Source organism: Rutilus rutilus (assembly GCF_951802725.1).
Source record: "Rutilus rutilus genome assembly, chromosome: 25".
NCBI classification, from domain to species: domain Eukaryota; kingdom Metazoa; phylum Chordata; class Actinopteri; order Cypriniformes; family Leuciscidae; genus Rutilus; species Rutilus rutilus.
The window spans coordinates 27435258-27453131 of NC_140229.1; the positions used below are offsets into that span (position 1 = coordinate 27435258).

At 40.3% G+C, this 17874-nt stretch overlaps 1 protein-coding gene across 1 annotated transcript; it reads right to left on the reverse strand.

Moving 5' to 3' along the window:
- Positions 1-778: 778 nt before the first annotated feature.
- slc27a6 (solute carrier family 27 member 6) lies at positions 779-16301 on the reverse strand. Its single transcript, XM_084401082.1, has 10 exons — positions 15528-16301; positions 14558-14767; positions 13463-13621; positions 12022-12146; positions 10200-10394; positions 7424-7514; positions 6165-6363; positions 5933-6030; positions 5525-5655; positions 779-2293 (listed from the first exon to the last, which is right to left on the reverse strand). Exons 1-10 carry the CDS (start codon positions 15997-15999, stop codon positions 2117-2119), a joined length of 1857 nt encoding a protein of 618 aa, XP_084257208.1. The 5' UTR covers positions 16000-16301; the 3' UTR covers positions 779-2116.
- Positions 16302-17874: the final 1573 nt, after the last annotated feature.

The following is a 17874-nucleotide window of genomic DNA, read 5'->3' on the forward strand; positions in this document are numbered from 1 at the left end:
GAACCGATTCATAAGAACCGAGATCATAAAGTTGTGAACTGGTCTTATGTAGGTTTTAAAATTTAAATGTGTTTTTTTTTTGGCATAATTGGATATAAATAAATAAAAACATGTTAGGCTACTAAAGATGCAAAGACAATATCTGCTAGCTTGATCGGTGTTTTTCTGTTTGTGAACTGAACACAGGGAATTGGCACAGGAACTGTGGTATAAACCTGTAATGTGGTGGTTGTAGCATGTTAGAAGTCCAAACAAAGTGCATTAACGTTCAGTGATGGCTGAAATCAATCGAATCTTTTTAATGAATCATTGAAACGAACAGTTCGAAAGAAGCGATTCGTTAAAATGACTCAAAAGTCCCCTGCTTAAATGAAAGCGGCATCTCTTTAAAATCACCCTTGCTTAAACAATCATTACTTCCTGCTTGACCTTTAAATTTAGCATTTATCAAACTTGTTGTCATCCCCCCAAAAGTCCTCAGAGTGTGTTATGATTCTCTTCAGAGTGTGTAAAACCTGGACTGAAAGACCCTCTGTGGTGTTCAATATTGTTTATGTTGCCTATGTTGTGTTTTTAATATGCTTTAAGACAAATCATGTGCAAATTCATCAGTCAACAACACATCATTGCTGAGTATTTTCTCTGAGTATTATAAATCTGCAGTGAACCTGCAGTCTCAAAGTGAACGCATTAGTTTGACTGAGGCACTTTGTGAACATGAATATCTGGCAATGGTCTCTGGCTAGTGATGAAATGGAACCCCAAATGATAAAATGTATAATTCATTATCAATTTTATTATGAAGTGAAATGCTTGCAAACATAGTCAATGTTAAAATTACAGACAATATAGTCCTGACATGGCTTTCTTTCTCAGTATCATGGCATCATTATAAATCAGCTCATAGATGATGATATACACTGCTGTGAAAATAAGCTTTTTCAGTCACACAGTCTATTGAAGAGGTAGCATGTGCTGAAGGACTCTGACTTCAAATTCAGTCCTACCTTTCTCTTGATAAAGAAATGAGAGCAAAACCATTTCACGTTTGAAATGAGTCTTTTTCCTGCATTGGTTTCTGACATGCTTTTCACCATACAGTGAAAACGTGAATGCATGTAAACAAAATTTGTCATTTATTATAACATAATTAGGTTAATAAATCTGATTGACATCATTACATATATTTTTCACTTCAGTAAGTGAAGACATTTTTTTAAATATAATTCACAGTGAATCTCAAATGTTTCAAGTGCCCTGTTTAACAAGACTAAAACAAAATAATAATCGACCAAAAAGAAGAAAATGGTCACTTTTTATGATGCTCAGAACTATAGCAAAAAAAAAAAAAAAATACAGTTCGAGTCACAGTCAGACTTAGTCTGTGTATTTGAAATATTCACAGTGCATGTGTATCATTACACATAATTATAACATTACACATCAACATGTAGAAAGATGGCCGGTTTTATTAAAATAACTCAAACACACACAGCCACTCAAGACTGATGTCAGAACAGTGTATGACTGAGTGACTGGCTTCATAAATCATCAGGAAGACCGTACACAATCCTAAGTGCTGAATTTGGTTTGGAATTCCTTTTTACATAATTTACTGTAAATTCAACTGTAACCATTTAAATTTCACTGGGATTGAGTTGCATTGTGGGACGTTAAAGTTTGATGTGCTCATATGACACACACTAAAGCGATATGTGAAAGTGTCTGTTTTGAACATAATCTTTACAGTCACCAAATATAAAAGCTTTTCCTTCACACACACACACACACACACACACACACACACACACACATTCACTATACTATATTAGCCAGATGGCCTGTTCCATGTCTCAAGGTCTTTGTGCACTTCCTGTGTCGATATCAGCACACACACACAGCTGTTCGCTCATGTCCACTCGGAGCATATCATCATTACCCTCTTATATATCTACTAACTCTACATTCACTGAATGACACGGTCTGCAGCTCTGATCAATAATTCACTACGGAAGCTGATCAAATATACAGCGTTACAAAGAGCCGGCGAGTCCCTCAGTAGCAGCACGGCTAAATCACTTCTCTAAGGTATCGAGGTGCTGTCAAAGGGCTCGCGCTAGACTTTCTTCTGAGCGTTTAATATACTATCATAGACAGAGCTGGTGAGGGGAATGTAGCTCTTCTCTGTGTAGTCCAGGAAGAAGAGCGGGTCGCTGATGCTGGACGGGTTGAAGCCGCTCTCCACCAGACTGAACTTCTGCTGCTTGAACGTGCTGGTCATCTCCATAGACTCCTACAGACGCAAACCACATGACACACTGAGCATGAGAAAGCCTCAGTCCTGAAGGCAGATGTGGACATGATTGTGATGAAGTGCAGCTACATAATGAAACTGATTGGGCACAAGAGAAAGTCCAGAAGTCCCAATCTAGACGTCTAAAAGGTCCTGTTTCCACGCGGTATTAAAGGGTCATGAAACTCTAAACTACATTTTCTGAGATTTTAACACAGTTCAGTGTACTATAGGTGTAAGAAAACAAAATCTTTTCCCTTCAAATCTACCTTCATACCTTTGTTTTAATGTAAATCAGTGTGTTTTATTATATTTTAATAAACATACTTTACAAAAATATGACAACACTGATTATCACACAGTCATAGCAAGTGTTTTTTGCTAGTTTCAGCCCGACGCAGTTTTCATTTTCACGTTCTGCGCCACGTTGTTTAAATAGCAAATGCATTTGTGTCCATTTGTGCGCCCATGAAAACGAAAACGAAAACGAGGTGTGTGTTCTAGCGTATTGTTGGAGCGTTGCTATTTTGAGGAACTGAAATAGACTGAGCCATTGACCAACTGAAACCTGATCTAAAGTCGATGGCGTGGTATTTTTTTATTTATTTAAAGAGCGCATTAGTAATATGCGCCTATAGGCAGGTCCACAACGCGCGTACACTGCTTATTACACACACAGATGCACAGCAGCACACAAACGAGACAAATATTAAAAATAAAAGGATTACAATGTAAGAGATTAATATAGTGTGTACATAAAGATATGGTGGAATCCGGCTTGTCCCATAGATGGTCTGCTTGCGCTTTAACCTCACACACACACACACACACACACACACACACACACACACACGAGCAGATTCGTTTCCTCTCTGGAGACGTGTTCAGTTTTTCCACTTGCCAATTCTGCCATGTAAATAGCGAATCCGCCATGGCACGAGCGCAACCGGCTTTTAAAGGGAATGGGATATTACACTCTGATTGGTTTAATGCACGTTATGCCCAAAACACACCCATTACTCATGAAGAGAATAGGGACAACCCTTTTAGACCATACGCCGGGCGCACTGACCATTTTTTTCCGTCGTTAACCTAGCAAAAGTGGATTCGGACGTGCCCCAAGTACACTCACACAGTCACACTCGCATAGTTATACCCACAGTCACAGTCATACACAGTCAGTCAGACTCACACAGTTATTCACACACTCATACTCACACAGTCATACTCACACAGTCACACTCACACAGTCACACTCACACAGTCACACTAACAGTCATACTCACACAGTCACACTCACACACAGTCACACTCACACAGTCAGACTCTCACAGTCAGACTCTCACAGTCAGACTCTCACAGTCAGACTCTCACAGTCAGACTCATACTCACACAGTCATACTCATACTCACAGTCATACTCACACAGTCATACACATACTCACAAGTCAGACTCACACAGTCAGACTCACACAGTCAGACTCACACTCACAGTCAGACTCATACTCACAGTCAGACTCACACAGTCATACTCACACAGTCATACTCACACAGTCATACTCATACTCACACAGTCATACTCACACAGTCATACACATACTCACATAGTCAGACTCACACAGTCAGACTCACAGTCACAGTCAGACTCACACAGTCATACTCACAGTCATACACATACTCACACAGTCAAACTCACACAGTCAGACTCACAGTCAGACTCACACAGTCAGACTCACACAGTCAGACTCACACAGTCAGACTCACACAGTCAGACTCACACAGTCAGACTCACACAGTCAAACTCACACAGTCAGACTCACACAGTCAGACTCACACAGTCAAACTCACACAGTCAGACTCACACAGTCAAACTCACACAGTCAGACTCACACAGTCAGACTCACACAGTCAGACTCACACAGTCAGACTCTCACAGTCAGACTCATACTCACACAGTCATACACACTCACAGTCATACTCACACAGTCATACTCACACAGTCAGACTCACACAGTCAGACTCACACAGTCATACACACACAGTCATACACACACAGTCATACACACACAGTCATACACACACAGTCATACTCACACACAGTCACACTCACACAGTGACTCTCACAGTCAGACTCTCACAGTCAGACTCTCACAGTCAGACTCAGTCATACTCACACAGTCAGACTCTCACAGTCATACACATACTCACACAGTCATACTCATACTCAGTCATACTCACAGTCATACACATACTCACAAGTCAGACTCACACAGTCAGACTCACACAGTCAGACTCATACTCACAGTCAGACTCACACAGTCAGACTTACAGTCATACTCACACAGTCATACTCACACAGTCATACTCACACAGTCATACTCATACTCACACAGTCATACTCACACAGTCATACACATACTCACATAGTCAGACTCACAGTCACAGTCAGACTCACAGTCACAGTCAGACTCACACAGTCATACTCACAGTCATACACATACTCACACAGTCATACTCACACAGTCATACTCACAGTCATACTCACACAGTCATACTCACACAGTCATACTCACACAGTCATACTCACACAGTCATACTCACAGTCAGACTCACAGTCAGACTCACACAGTCAGACTCTCACAGTCAGACTCATACTCACACAGTCATACACACTCACACAGTCATACTCACACAGTCAGACTCACACAGTCAGACTCACACAGTCAGACTCACACAGTCAGACACACTCACAGTCATACTCACACAGTCATACTCACACAGTCATACTCACACAGTCATACTCACACAGTCAGACTCACACAGTCAGACTCACACAGTCAGACTCACACAGTCAGACTCTCACAGTCAGACTCTCACAGTCAGACTCACACAGTCACACAGACAGACTCAGTCATACTCAGATACACACACACACACATACACACAAACACACACACACACACACACACACACACACACACACACACACACACACACACACACACACACGTCTGGTTTACTATCTTTGTGGGAACTCTCCATAGACGTAATGGTTTATACTGTACAAACTGTATATTTCCTCTCCTTACACTAACCCTACCCCTAAACCTACCCATCGCACGCACGCACGCACGCACGCACGCACGCATGCACGCATGCACGCACGCACGCACGCATGCACGCATGCACGCACGCACGCACGCACACACACAGGTTAGTGTTTGTTTTGTACCTGCAGTCGAATGAAGAGAGGTCTAGCATATGATGGCAGCTCTTTGAGGACAATATTGAACAGTTTCTTTCCATCAAACGTGCACTCGGGCCTCACAATCACTGCAGCCATTCCAGCACGGCCCTCATTTCCTGCACACAGAAACCCAGATGCTGAGTCAAAGCTTGTAAAAAAAAATTATATACAAACAATCTAACAGACATTAACATTCTAATGTTTCAGAATGGCTGAGTGATTAAGTAAAAAAAATGTACTTGCAATATTTATATATTGATTCCAAAAGAGTGTTTTTTTTTACAATCATACAAAGCATTTTAACAAAAGAGCTATAGTAGTCAAGTATTTTAAACATGTAATAGCTAAAATAGCTAAAATAAGGGGTTTTGGCTCATGTGAAGTCTACAATACCTGGCACCTGGACTCCATACACATTGACTTCCTGAATAAAATCTACCAGTCCCAGTATCTCTGTCACCTCAGTGGTCGCCACATTTTCACCCTTCCATCTGCAAACAACGGCAGCGTGCAAAATTTATAGTTTCATTTCATCAATAAGACCATGCTCATATGCATACATGCTTAATCACAAATATTTCATCATGGTGACGACAGGCCTTCGAGTTCGTGTGCTCCTCCCTACCTGAAAGTGTCTCCCACTCTGTCTTTGAAGCAGATGAAGTTTTCCTCGTCCTCAGCCATCAGGTCTCCAGTGTTGAAGTAAGCGTCTCCTTTGACAAACACGTTTCGCAGGATCTTCTTCTCTGTCAGCTGTTTGTTTCCAGCATAACCGAAGAACGGACTCTGACTGCAGATCTTCGACAGCAGCAGCCCCGTCTCACCTGATCATCAACATACAAACACCACATTAACAGAAAACAGCAACAATTGAGAAAAAATCAAGTCATTGTGCGTTTATTTACAGAATTATTATACATATTTCAGTGATTATGTGATCATGTCAAGTGAGCCAGTCAACATTGCAAAATAACCCGGCTTTTATATAAAATAAAATAAACCTTTTCTCAAACCTGCCCTGGAGACTCTTTGATAACTTTACAAATTTAATAGGGAAAAAAGGTTTGGTCTTAAAACTGAAATATCACTGATATAGATATTCTGACCCGAACACCTGCAGTTTAGCTCAGGTGCATCTCTGAGATGTTTCTACACTTAGACTGGACTCTACTGGGGCAAATTCAATTGACTGGACATGATTTGAAGAGGTGCGTTCACATTTACCATTGTTCTGCAAATTATCAGAACAAGACTGGACCTCTCTCACTGAATCATTTGGAGTGCTGAAACCATTTACATTTTATTATTAATTTAGAAGACTTTTTTACAGATTTTATCCAAAGCGACTGAAACCATCAGCTGTCAATGCAGTTCTCTTCCATTCCTTCACATTGATAGGGAGAAGTTTGTGTTAACAGTTGGCAATAATTTCTGAAACTCTGTTTTAAAGAAGTTCAAGTTCCAAGAGAGATTTATGTGACTGTTAAATTACACCTGTTGGTAACCCAGGAAAGTTTAATACTGCTGGCAAGTATGTGTTTTTCTCTTTTGTTCGTGTGCTGAGGCAGTTCCTTGCCATGATGAAGCTGGGGTTGTTGGGTTTTTTTCTTCATTTTTCTATACTGACTGTTGCGTGCAATCCTGAAATACAGTATATTGTGAAAAGTTACGTGTTGTGAGAAAGCAATTTCGGGTTCGGGTCAGGTTTGGTCTTAAAATTTAACAGCAGAAGGCTTGGGTCAGATGATCTTGGTATTGGTAAAGTTCAAGCTTCAGTTTAAAGCCTGTGCAGACCTCCAAACCAAAGGTGTAAAAAGCAAAAATAATGTTTTGTCAGTACATTATACTGGCTGGGCTGAATCTGAACGTTTCAGATGCTCTCACCTTTCTGAACATGCTGGCAGAATCCATTGTGGTCTCTCGCAGGCTCATCTCTGATCAGGTCATACTTCACCAGATCATACTTAAAAATCAACTGCAAAAACAAACAAAACACTGCGTTTCAGACAGCGGGATCCTATGGAGAAATATCAGCTGGATGACATCATCATTTAAACTGATATGAACAAGCACAACCTTCGGCATGAACGCTGAAAAAATGCACAAAGCAAAGTGAATAAAGACATGGTTGGGTGAGTTTGGTGTGGAAGAACCTGACTGACCCACACAGAGACCTGACCTCAACAACAGTCCTAAAAGTAGGCAAAGAGAACCCACTCAAACAAATGAGATAAAAATATATACTTTGTCCACAAAACATTTTCCCAACAGCCCTCTGGCTTGTCCTCTTGATCTTTAGCAAACTGCAGACAGACAGCAATGTACTTTTTGAAGATGTTGCAACTTTGCCATGCACACCATGTTCTCCTGATGGTGAACTCATGTGAACTCATATGAACTCAACCTTCCTTTAGTAGGTTAAAAGTTACCCTTGGATCCTTTGTGACCTCACAGACTATTACAGTCTCGCTTTTGGGGTGATCTTTGCTGGTTGACCACTCCAGGGGAAGGGAGCAATTTTCTTAAATCTCCTCCATTTGAACACAATGGCCCTCATTTATCAAAAGTGCGTACACCAGATTTCCAGCGTACACCCAAATCCACGGTGACTTTGAGATTTATCAATATGGACGTTGGCGTACGGCACGCTCAAATCCTACGCCAGCTCAGGAGGTGGTGTACGCACGTTTTGAGTTAGTGCGGAAATGTGCAGAAAAACAATTCCTAACACCACAAAACGCACTGACAAACTAAAAGATATGATATATTATGGCCCACTGTAAAAAAACAACAACATAGTAATTATAAACTTCAGTGTTTATTTTTGTGCAACATGGACTTCAATGTTTAATTTGTGTGACTTTACCAAAGCATTTGATTTATAGGCATATGTATTCCTTCAGTTGCGAGCCTGTGCGCTTTACCTGACGTTTCAGGGTTAGGCCTGACAGGTGCGCACGGACTGGGTTCAGTAATGAAAGGCTTTCAATGACCAAAAAATAATTCAGACTGACAAAATAATAAAAATGACATTCTTCTTCTTTTAAATAATAATAATAATAATAATACAAATAATAATAATAACGACATTCTTCTTCTAAATACCAATAAGCGTTTTTTTTTCACCTACAATAAACAAGAAAACTCATGCTTAACTTGATCACTATTGGTCTATATTAGGCAATAAAGAAAACTCATGCTTAACTTGATCACTATTGGTCTATATTAGGCAATAAAGAAAACTCATGCTTAACTTGATCACTATTGGTCTATATTAGGCAATAAAGAAAACTCATGCTTAACTTGATCACTATTGGTCTATATTAGGCAATAAAGAAAACTCATGCTTAACTTGATCACTATTAAGTCTATATTAAGGTCTATATTAAGCAATAAAACATTCTTACCTCTGCTGCAGTGCGCTTCTCAACCCCCACACTATTAACATAACTCGTAATTTGGGTCCATATTTAGTTTTTGTGGGCGCCTTTAATCCCACTCTTTAAACTCCCAAAGAAAACAATTTAGTTTCTTTCCACTTCCCTGGTGATGGTCTCGATCTCCACGTCAGAGAAGTTTCTCTTCTTTGCCGTCTTCCGTGTGTCCATGGCGTAAAATGAGGGCGTGGGGGAAGCGGAGACTTGAATATATAGGGGCGTGTTATTCTAATGACGATCGTTTTCAGCCGCGGCATTTATCAAGCGCAGGTACACCTGGATTTCAAAGGTACGCACAGCTTCATAAATCAGGCGGTGAGAGGAGTGTAAGCATATTCTTACGCCAACATATATGCCTGTTTCTACGCAAGAATGATAAATGAGGGCCAATCTGTCTGACTGTGGATTTGTGGAGTCTTTAGAGATGGTTTTATAACCTTTTCCAGTCTGATGAGTAACAGCAACTCTTTTCTGAGGTTTTTAAAAAATGTCAATTTTTAATATTTTAAACTGAATTGAAACTAAGTTGAATCCAAAATTTCAAATGGATTTCTTGTCCATTAGCAACCCAATACCGTTAGTATTCAGGGTATCTGCAGTGCAGAGTTTTGAAAATCAAATTTAAGACATTTTTAAGACCTGCACATATAAAATGAATATCGTATGTTCATACAGAACAAGAGTACCCTTGACCCCCTCACACAAGCACTCATCAACATGGGTGTCTATTTTTGTTGCATCTCCAGTAATTCATTTTTGTTCAGTCTGTTTTTTGACTGTGCAACAACGTGCTTACAAACTTAAGCTGAGCATAGAGTACTCTTGTTTAGAAAAATTGGACTGCACACATGTGCACTGTACCATACACTAGCATATGCGTAAAAACCTATACTTTGAGCTTAATTTAGGAAAAACTTCAGACAGAAACTTTCATTTTCAGCCTGAACAAGCACATAGCATTAAAACAAATAAACACACTCAACAAGAACATCTTAAACACACAACACGGATGCTATCTCTGCTCTGGTGGTCACTGACCCTGGGTCTTTGACATCAAAGCAAATAGATGCAAGAAATGAATTATGGCGCAATCCCATGTTTGACGCTGAGACGCACCCCTATAGATCTAGTTTAAATATTTACTGAGACTTGCTTATCTTTTTGTTGGCCTTTAAACTTGACAATCATAAGCCCACGGTGAATTGAAGAGTTTCTGAACTGACCTTGTAAAAGAAATTGGAGCGGCCGACGGCTCCGATCTTGCCGACGTGGTTCATGAAGCACAGGTTTCCTTCGGTGGAGCCGTAGATCTCACACATGCGGATCTCCCCGAAACGCCGGAGGAACTCTCTCCAAACGTCCTGCCGCAGACCGTTCCCAACACCCATGAGCACCCTGTGATCCTTCTCATTCTCTGCCTAACAGACACACACAAAGCACATCAAGACGAAGCTTTTCACGATCAATTCAATTCTATTCACATTTATTTGTATAGCGCTTTTCACAGCAGCTTTATAGAGTCCACATTACATTTTAGAGTGATCTGATATCAGAGGTAACTGTTCATACACAATATGTACATATACAAATCACAGTTAGCTAAAAATGTACTAATTTAAACAATGCAATAATTTAAGGCACACAGATCACACAGACTCTGCATGGTGAAAGATTGATGTCGGAGACTACAGAGATGCCTTGGACGCCCTGAGAGAAACCGGTTTGAGGATTGAGTCCAGTGTGTAATTAATGGGGGAAAAAAAGTTAAAAAGAAAATGTGAATCGTGTTTGACCATGCAGAACTCACTTCCACAAAGCTAGGGTGATCTGGGTGGTTTCTTATGTCAAAAGAGCTCACTCTCTGGCTCAGGTCACTCCTTCCATGCAAGTCCAAGTGATTTTTTTCCTGCAGTGCTGCATTTCTCAGTAAGACCGTGTGTGTGGGGAAACAATGCGAGCCAGTCAGACCAGCAGAACCACTCCATATTCACAACAGCCTCGTGGATGCGTGTGCTGTCAGTTAAAGCTCATCAATGGACTGACTAACAACATTTCCTGCTCTTACACGAGACATGTGCCATTCTGAAAACTCATTCTGTATGTGGATGTTCCTGCTGCAGAATGTGTGCTTCTGGTCTTACGTGCCTGTCACTGTGATGTTTTGTGTGTTTGCTTAGCTAGCAGATCGGTGTACGGACTGTCCGGGCCATTAGAGGACGGGCACAAAGAGATCTTTGACAGACTCTGGGACACGCTGAACCGTGAATGAAAAACATTAACAAAAGAGCCGTCTGTCAGTTAGCCATGAAAACGCTACACAACCCCACACAAAACAAAAAGTTCATTTTCATGGATTCGCAGAGCACATGGATACATTCTTTGCAGAGTTTGTCTGCGTGACCAGAGACACACACGCTCTGCAGTGAGCTTCTGCGTACGGGCCCTTCTGGAGTCCTGGTCCATGATATGCATGACGCATAATGAAGACATTAATGTGGAACTAACAGGACCGTGGCACGTCTTATTGTCATGAGATTATGTAATATATGCGCTTTCATTTACACAAACTAAAACCAAGCATTTATGATGTCAAAATGAATGACCAGAAACTAGACAGCATCAAAAACAACACAAAGGGTCATACATGCATACGAGTCAAGCTCAGAAAACACAGCAACATTACGTCATTATTAACTTCCTTCAGTGGAACACAAAAGAAGAATTTCCATTCAATTTTCAAACTTACTGTAACAGGGTTAAAATTAACAACAGAGTCCGAATTCAATTGCTACATATTTTTAGATGATTTTTATATCACGTTTTTCATCACGTAGCTCCAATTTGTTGTTGATTGATGCATTTAAACAGTGGCTGTCACGAAAACTTGTTTTTATGACAGATTTTTTCAAACATGCATTAAACAAAAATGTATAAACTTTTGCTGAAATTATCAGGCAAAAGGGCAGCATTTTCTGAGATTGACCCACATCCTGCATATACCCACACAGATTTACATGAGGAAACCATTGAAATGAGGTACTGTACCACAGGCTGATTGCACAGATATCGGCAAAGCTCTCCTATATACTGGAATATGGTGACATTGTGTTTCCTGCAGTCATTCCAGAACTGAGAGGCAGAAAACTTCTTCTTCAGGACACAGGTGGCACCTAAATGACAAAAGCACAGAGAAGACAGATATGAAACTAAACATCCATTCTGATGTGCCTAATAAGGCTGTTTTTGGCGATGAACATTACACATGCTCCATGCAGCTCATTAACATGCGAATTCTGTTCGGTTTTGGTGAAAGGGCAGAAAATGGAAATATTTTAGCAGCATTAGACAGCTCTTGCACTCAAAGCATCGTCTGTATTTAAAGGCTGAATTAATGAATGAAGGAATTAAGGAATGACCACACAAAGTCACATAAGCTTTGTCATCCAAGGTCAAAAGAAAGCATTTCTATGATCATCTCAAGTCAAGTCAGCTTCACAGTGATAACATGAAAATAATGCAACAAAATTACGTCATCGTCTCTCTTAAGTAAGGCAGATCAGTAATATTGTTGAATATTAAATGTCCCCAACTATGCAAGCCAAAAGCCAAGGCAACAGTGGCAAGGAACCAAAACTCCATCGGTGGCAGAATGGAGAAAAAAAGAAAAGAAACCTTGGTAGAACCCTGAGAATCATCGGAGGTAAAGTGTAAGACAGTTATTCATATATTTTGCTGTATTGTCAGTAGGAAATATCAGTTTACATTTATAAAACATTCCTTTTGTAATAATCCAGTGATATTTCTGTATGCACAAGGAGTCTGACAACAGCCGGTCTGATCTCACCATCATCGAGTTCGTCTGTGATTACATGAAGAAACAGAAACAACTGAGACAGACTAAATCCAGAAGAACTGTGGGAACGTCTCCGAGTCGCTTGAAGAAACCGTCCTGCAAACTACAGTACTGTGAGACGTGTTAGGCACTTGTGTAAAAATGCTGTAAAGTGAGGATGCTTTCAAACTTAATGTCATAAATAGATTTTATTTACTAATTAACTTCTATTAACCGAATCAAATCAATATTTGGTGTGACCACCCTTTTGCATTTAAAACAGCTTTTGTACAGGTACACTTGCACATAGTTTTTCAGGAAGCTTTACAGGACGGTTTCTTCAAGCGTCTTAGAGAATCGTTGTCATTCAGGAATAAGATCGGGTGGGAATAAGATCGTCATCGATTAATGATTCATTTACTGAGACATTTTTCTAAATATCTTCTTTTGTGTTCCACATTAGAAAGAAATGCATACAGGTTTAGAATGACATGATCATTTTAGGGTGACCGTTGAGGAGCAAGTCATAAACATTCTTTGACCCAATCTGTGTTTGGATTAGATGACATGAGTGTCATTAATTACCACAAGAAAGCATCAAGGTTTGCGATCTCCTACAGTTTTTTCACTAAAAGGTTTGATTAAGAGAATTACCCAATTCAATGGTCCCTCCGATGCCTACGAGCGAGGCTGCACTATGATACAGGGGGAGCGGCGTGTAGATGACATCACTTCCTGTCCCGCCGTACGCCCAAAACCCAGCTGCCGCTTTCAGGGACTGCAAGTGTGTGATAACTGCAGCTTTGGGAAGCCCTGCAACACACAACACACCATGACAATACAGAAGAGTAGAGGACAACATAATCCACACTCTAAAAACATGGATCTTCACCAGTCAGTAGTCCCACGGTGCGCCCCAATTCGCATACTATCCGTCCTAAATAGTATTCGAAAATAGAATTAGTACGTCCCAAATCGTAGTATGTTGAAATGAGTGTTCCTAAGATACCCGGATGGTCTACTATTTCCGGTCAGAATCCGAAGTGCAGATCGATGCGCACTCTAACGGCTAATGTTGCCTACAACCCATCGCGCGCTGGACAGGGATTCGGTTAGAACTACAAACTACAGACATGGAGGATGTGCGGTGGTTATGTAGAGAGGTTTAGATAAAGGGGTTTGAGTGATTAATTATCAGTATCTAACCTGACGAAAATGTATTTATTCAATGTTTTCTACATTATACTGCATCTGCAGCAGCACTGCGAACTTTTGCAAAGATCCGTTTAGCCATTAACTTTTAAATGCATCATTATATTCACATTGCAAACACATGAGGAGAGTCTCCGCATGAAAGACCCACGACTGCAGATGAACGTGCTACAACATTTCTCTCCGAAACGGTAGGAAGATTGAATGGAGGATTTTAACGGTGACAAGATGATTGACAGGTGGCACGTAACTAAGCAACAGAGAGCATTCGTTAAAGATGACGAAGTAGAATGTCCCAAAGCTTGCCTACTCTTCTGCTACACACTCAAAAGTATGTACTTTTTCTTCACACAAAGAGTACATACTTTTAGGGCGTAGTATACGTAGGCGAATTGGGACGCAGCACCCGTCTCTTTCAGGCTCGGCGAAGGGCTTTTGGGAACACTGAACCTGTTCATCAGGGTCTTTGGGATCTCCAGAAACACAGGGCTGTAGAACGGAAATGTCCACCGAGATGAAGAGAAACTCATCACGTACCGGTAGTGCCTGAGGTGAAGATGTAGAGCGTGGGGGTTTTGAGGCAGGTGACGGAGCGGCGCTCGGCTGGGACGGGCTCGTGTGAAGCTCTCTCGATCTGATCCAGCAGACTGTGCACATCAGGACGAGCGCTCGCTGCGCTCAAACACCACACTGACACACCGTCCTCCCGGAGACCTGGGAGAATCTCCTCCAGAGAGCCTAGAAGATCTGCAAGAACAACCACTATCAATGAAAATCTTCATTTCAAACTGTTAAAAGAAGAAAGAAACAAAAAAAAGAGCAAAAAAAATTCAACGAAAAAAAAATTCAACATAATACTCAACCCGTTCGAAAAACTAATCATAAATAACACGACACAATATTATAAATGATAAATGCTTACCCATTTATAGACAACTTTTTACCTATATACATTGTATACCTTTAAATAGTGTAATAAAACCAGGTTAAACTTTATCTTCAGGTGTCTGTGTTTCAGTGTAATTATACATTTAAGTACTGAGTAATAAACTACATGTACTTACTATTGGGTTAGGAATAGACTGGTTGGTTTATGGTTAATTGCATGTAATCGTTACTGGTTACAATTACTTATAAAATATAGGCTATAATATATTAAAATGTGAATATTTTAACATTGAGAAAGTTTATAATGCACAGCTCGAGCAAAGCCTACTCAAACAGAACAGCCCAGCACCTGCAGACAGGTTACCAGGGTAATAGGTCAAGGATTAAAGGGTCAAAGGTCAATCTGGGGATGTCAATCTGTCATCCTTCGTTCTTTAAGTTAAGTTTGCCAATTTATATTTATACATTAGGTAAAAACAAAGAAATAGAAAATCACCTGCTTTAATGGTCTTTCGCCTGTGTTAATGATAAGAGATCTAGTTATTTCGTTCGCTTACATAAGTAACACATTTGAGCGGATCGTCGTCGTGTGGTTGTAAAGTGTCAGGAATGAGTGTACCTGCTCCGACCACCAGCAGTTTGGCTCCACAGCAGTTCAGACAGTGCAGCAGTGATCTGGGCTTGATGTTCGTGTTGAGGAACGCCACGGCACAGCCCAGTTTGCAGAAGCCGAACCACACCGCGATGAAGTCGGGCTCGTTGCTCATGAGGAGCGCCACCGTGTCTCCTTTCCTCACCGCGTCCTGGAACACGCGCGCGACCCTGTTGCTGCGCGCCTCGAGCTCTCTATAGGTGTATGTCACTCCTTCATAAACCACAAAGGCTTTCTCAGGGATCCGCTGGGCTTGTTGAACAAACCTGTCTATGACTGTCACGACCCGCGAGGATCTTTTGAAGATCTCCAGACGCGCTCCGTACCGTATGACTTTCATTAAATACAGGGCGTCTTTCCAGAAGTGTGGAAAACACAAGCGCTGCGCGAGATGCGCGGAGAGGATTCCCGTCAGCAGAGCCGCGATCCATGACAACATCTCTGACAAATGAGCCTGACTCGGTCAAAGAGGTCTAACCGTTAACATTGTTAAACTGCTTCGGGTTGGGTTGTTTAATGGATGTTATAAAACGTCGCACAGCACTGTCATCCTAATTTATGCAATGTTCAGGGTGTCACGTGACTGTTGTTGTACAACCGTGGGGCGTGTCGTCGGGGCCACGCGCTCGGCACTGATTATCGAGCTTACTACTATCATAGGAGTTACCATAGCAACAGGGCGTGGCGCATAGTCTAGTAGAGCCACGCCCATAACAGCGACTCGGATGTTTTGTGGACACGAGAGCATGACGTAGAGCCTTAAACAAGTGACTTTTGTTAGTTAATGTAAACTGCTAATAAGTGTGTGAACTTAAGTCACATTTGTCACATCTCATACACAGTAGAAATGTATACACAAAAAAATATAAAAAATGTCTTTGAATTTTTTTTAGCATAAAAACATTTTATTCATGTTTCTGTTTGTTTATTGTTTTACATTTGCATTTAATGTTTGATTTAAGCAAGATTGCGGCGAATGTAATTTCTATAGCCTAGTTCTTCCCCTCTGTATTGATTAGCAGCAGTAAAATATAAATGTCTCTCTCAATACTTGATCAGATTCGTGGACGAATGGCAGTTTCCTCTCTGTGTCAGTCTGTGTGTTACTTTAGACCATTCAGTCCTTAATGAAAGGCATTTTGTTCTCATCCAAATGGGTTTTGTGTAACACTGGCCCAGGAAACTGCAGATCAGTCACACCGAGGAGGAGGAAGCATCTGTCAACGAGGAACCGTTCAAAACGAAGGAAAAAGAGTTCATCTTGAAGTGTAGCGCCATCACGTGGGTCTCTTCATTACTTCTGCATCACATGTGTAAGTGTTATTAAACACAAAAGCCAATTGTTGTTTTTGTTTTCCACAGGACGAAGTAACTTGCACTGAGATATCTTACATCATGTCAGCGCTATTGCTTTGTCTCAAGATTTACACCAGTAATATTTTTTTCTAAGGCACATTTATAAAAGCAGCTTAAATGCCCTAATTGTTCTAAAGCCTAATCCTGGCTTAATCTAAGCCTTGTCTGTGAAACCAGGCCTGTATGTTTCTGAAAGACGTCTCTTCTGCTCACCAAAGCTGCATTTATTTGATCAGTAATATGAAATATTACAAACTAAAATAACTGTTTTCTGTGTGAATATATTGTAAAGTGTAATTTATTCCTGCGATCAAAGCTGAATTTTCAGCATCATTCACCAGTCTTCAGTGTCACATGATCCTTCAGAAATCACTCTGATATGATGATTTGATGATCAAGAAATATTTCTGATTATTATCAATACTGAAAACAAAATGTTGTGGATATCGTGATGCACTAGCATTCAAAAGTTTTGGGTAAGTGAGATTTAAAAAAGATATATACCTTTATTCTGCGAGGATGCATTCAATTTAACAAAAGAGACAATAAAGACATTTGTAATGTTACAAAAGATTTCTATCAAAATGCTGTTCATGAACTTTCTGTTCATCAAAGAATCCTAAATCACGTTTCCACAAAAATATTAAGCAGCAAACATTTTCAACATTGCTAATAATAAGAACCACCAGCACCAAAAATAACTGATCAGACTGCACAAATAATGAGATATTCATACTACTCAAAATACTGTAAATATGTTCATAATCTGTAAATGTTTATTCAGACTAAACCCAACTGTGACCCTACTTTTTTACTTTTATACTATTTTTATATATTTTTTATATATTTTCATTCTTAGAATTTGTATTACTATGTTCTTGTTGTATTTGTATTTGTATATGTGCACTGGAAGCTTCAGTACCAAGAAAAATTCCTTGTGGGTGCAAACACACTTGGC

Excerpts from the sequence above, each read along its gene's own strand:
- slc27a6 (XM_084401082.1), bottom strand. The coding sequence starts at position 15,999 with ATGTTGTCATGGATCGCGGCTCTGCTGACGGGAATCCTCTCCGCGCAT. Across the intron at positions 7,515-10,199 it reads GCTCCAATTTCTTTTACAAG|TTGATTTTTAAGTATGATCT; the intron begins GTCAGTTCAGAA and ends TTGTTTTTGCAG. Across the intron at positions 2,294-5,524 it reads CTCTCTTCATTCGACTGCAG|GAGTCTATGGAGATGACCAG; the intron begins GTACAAAACAAA and ends TTGCGTCTGTAG.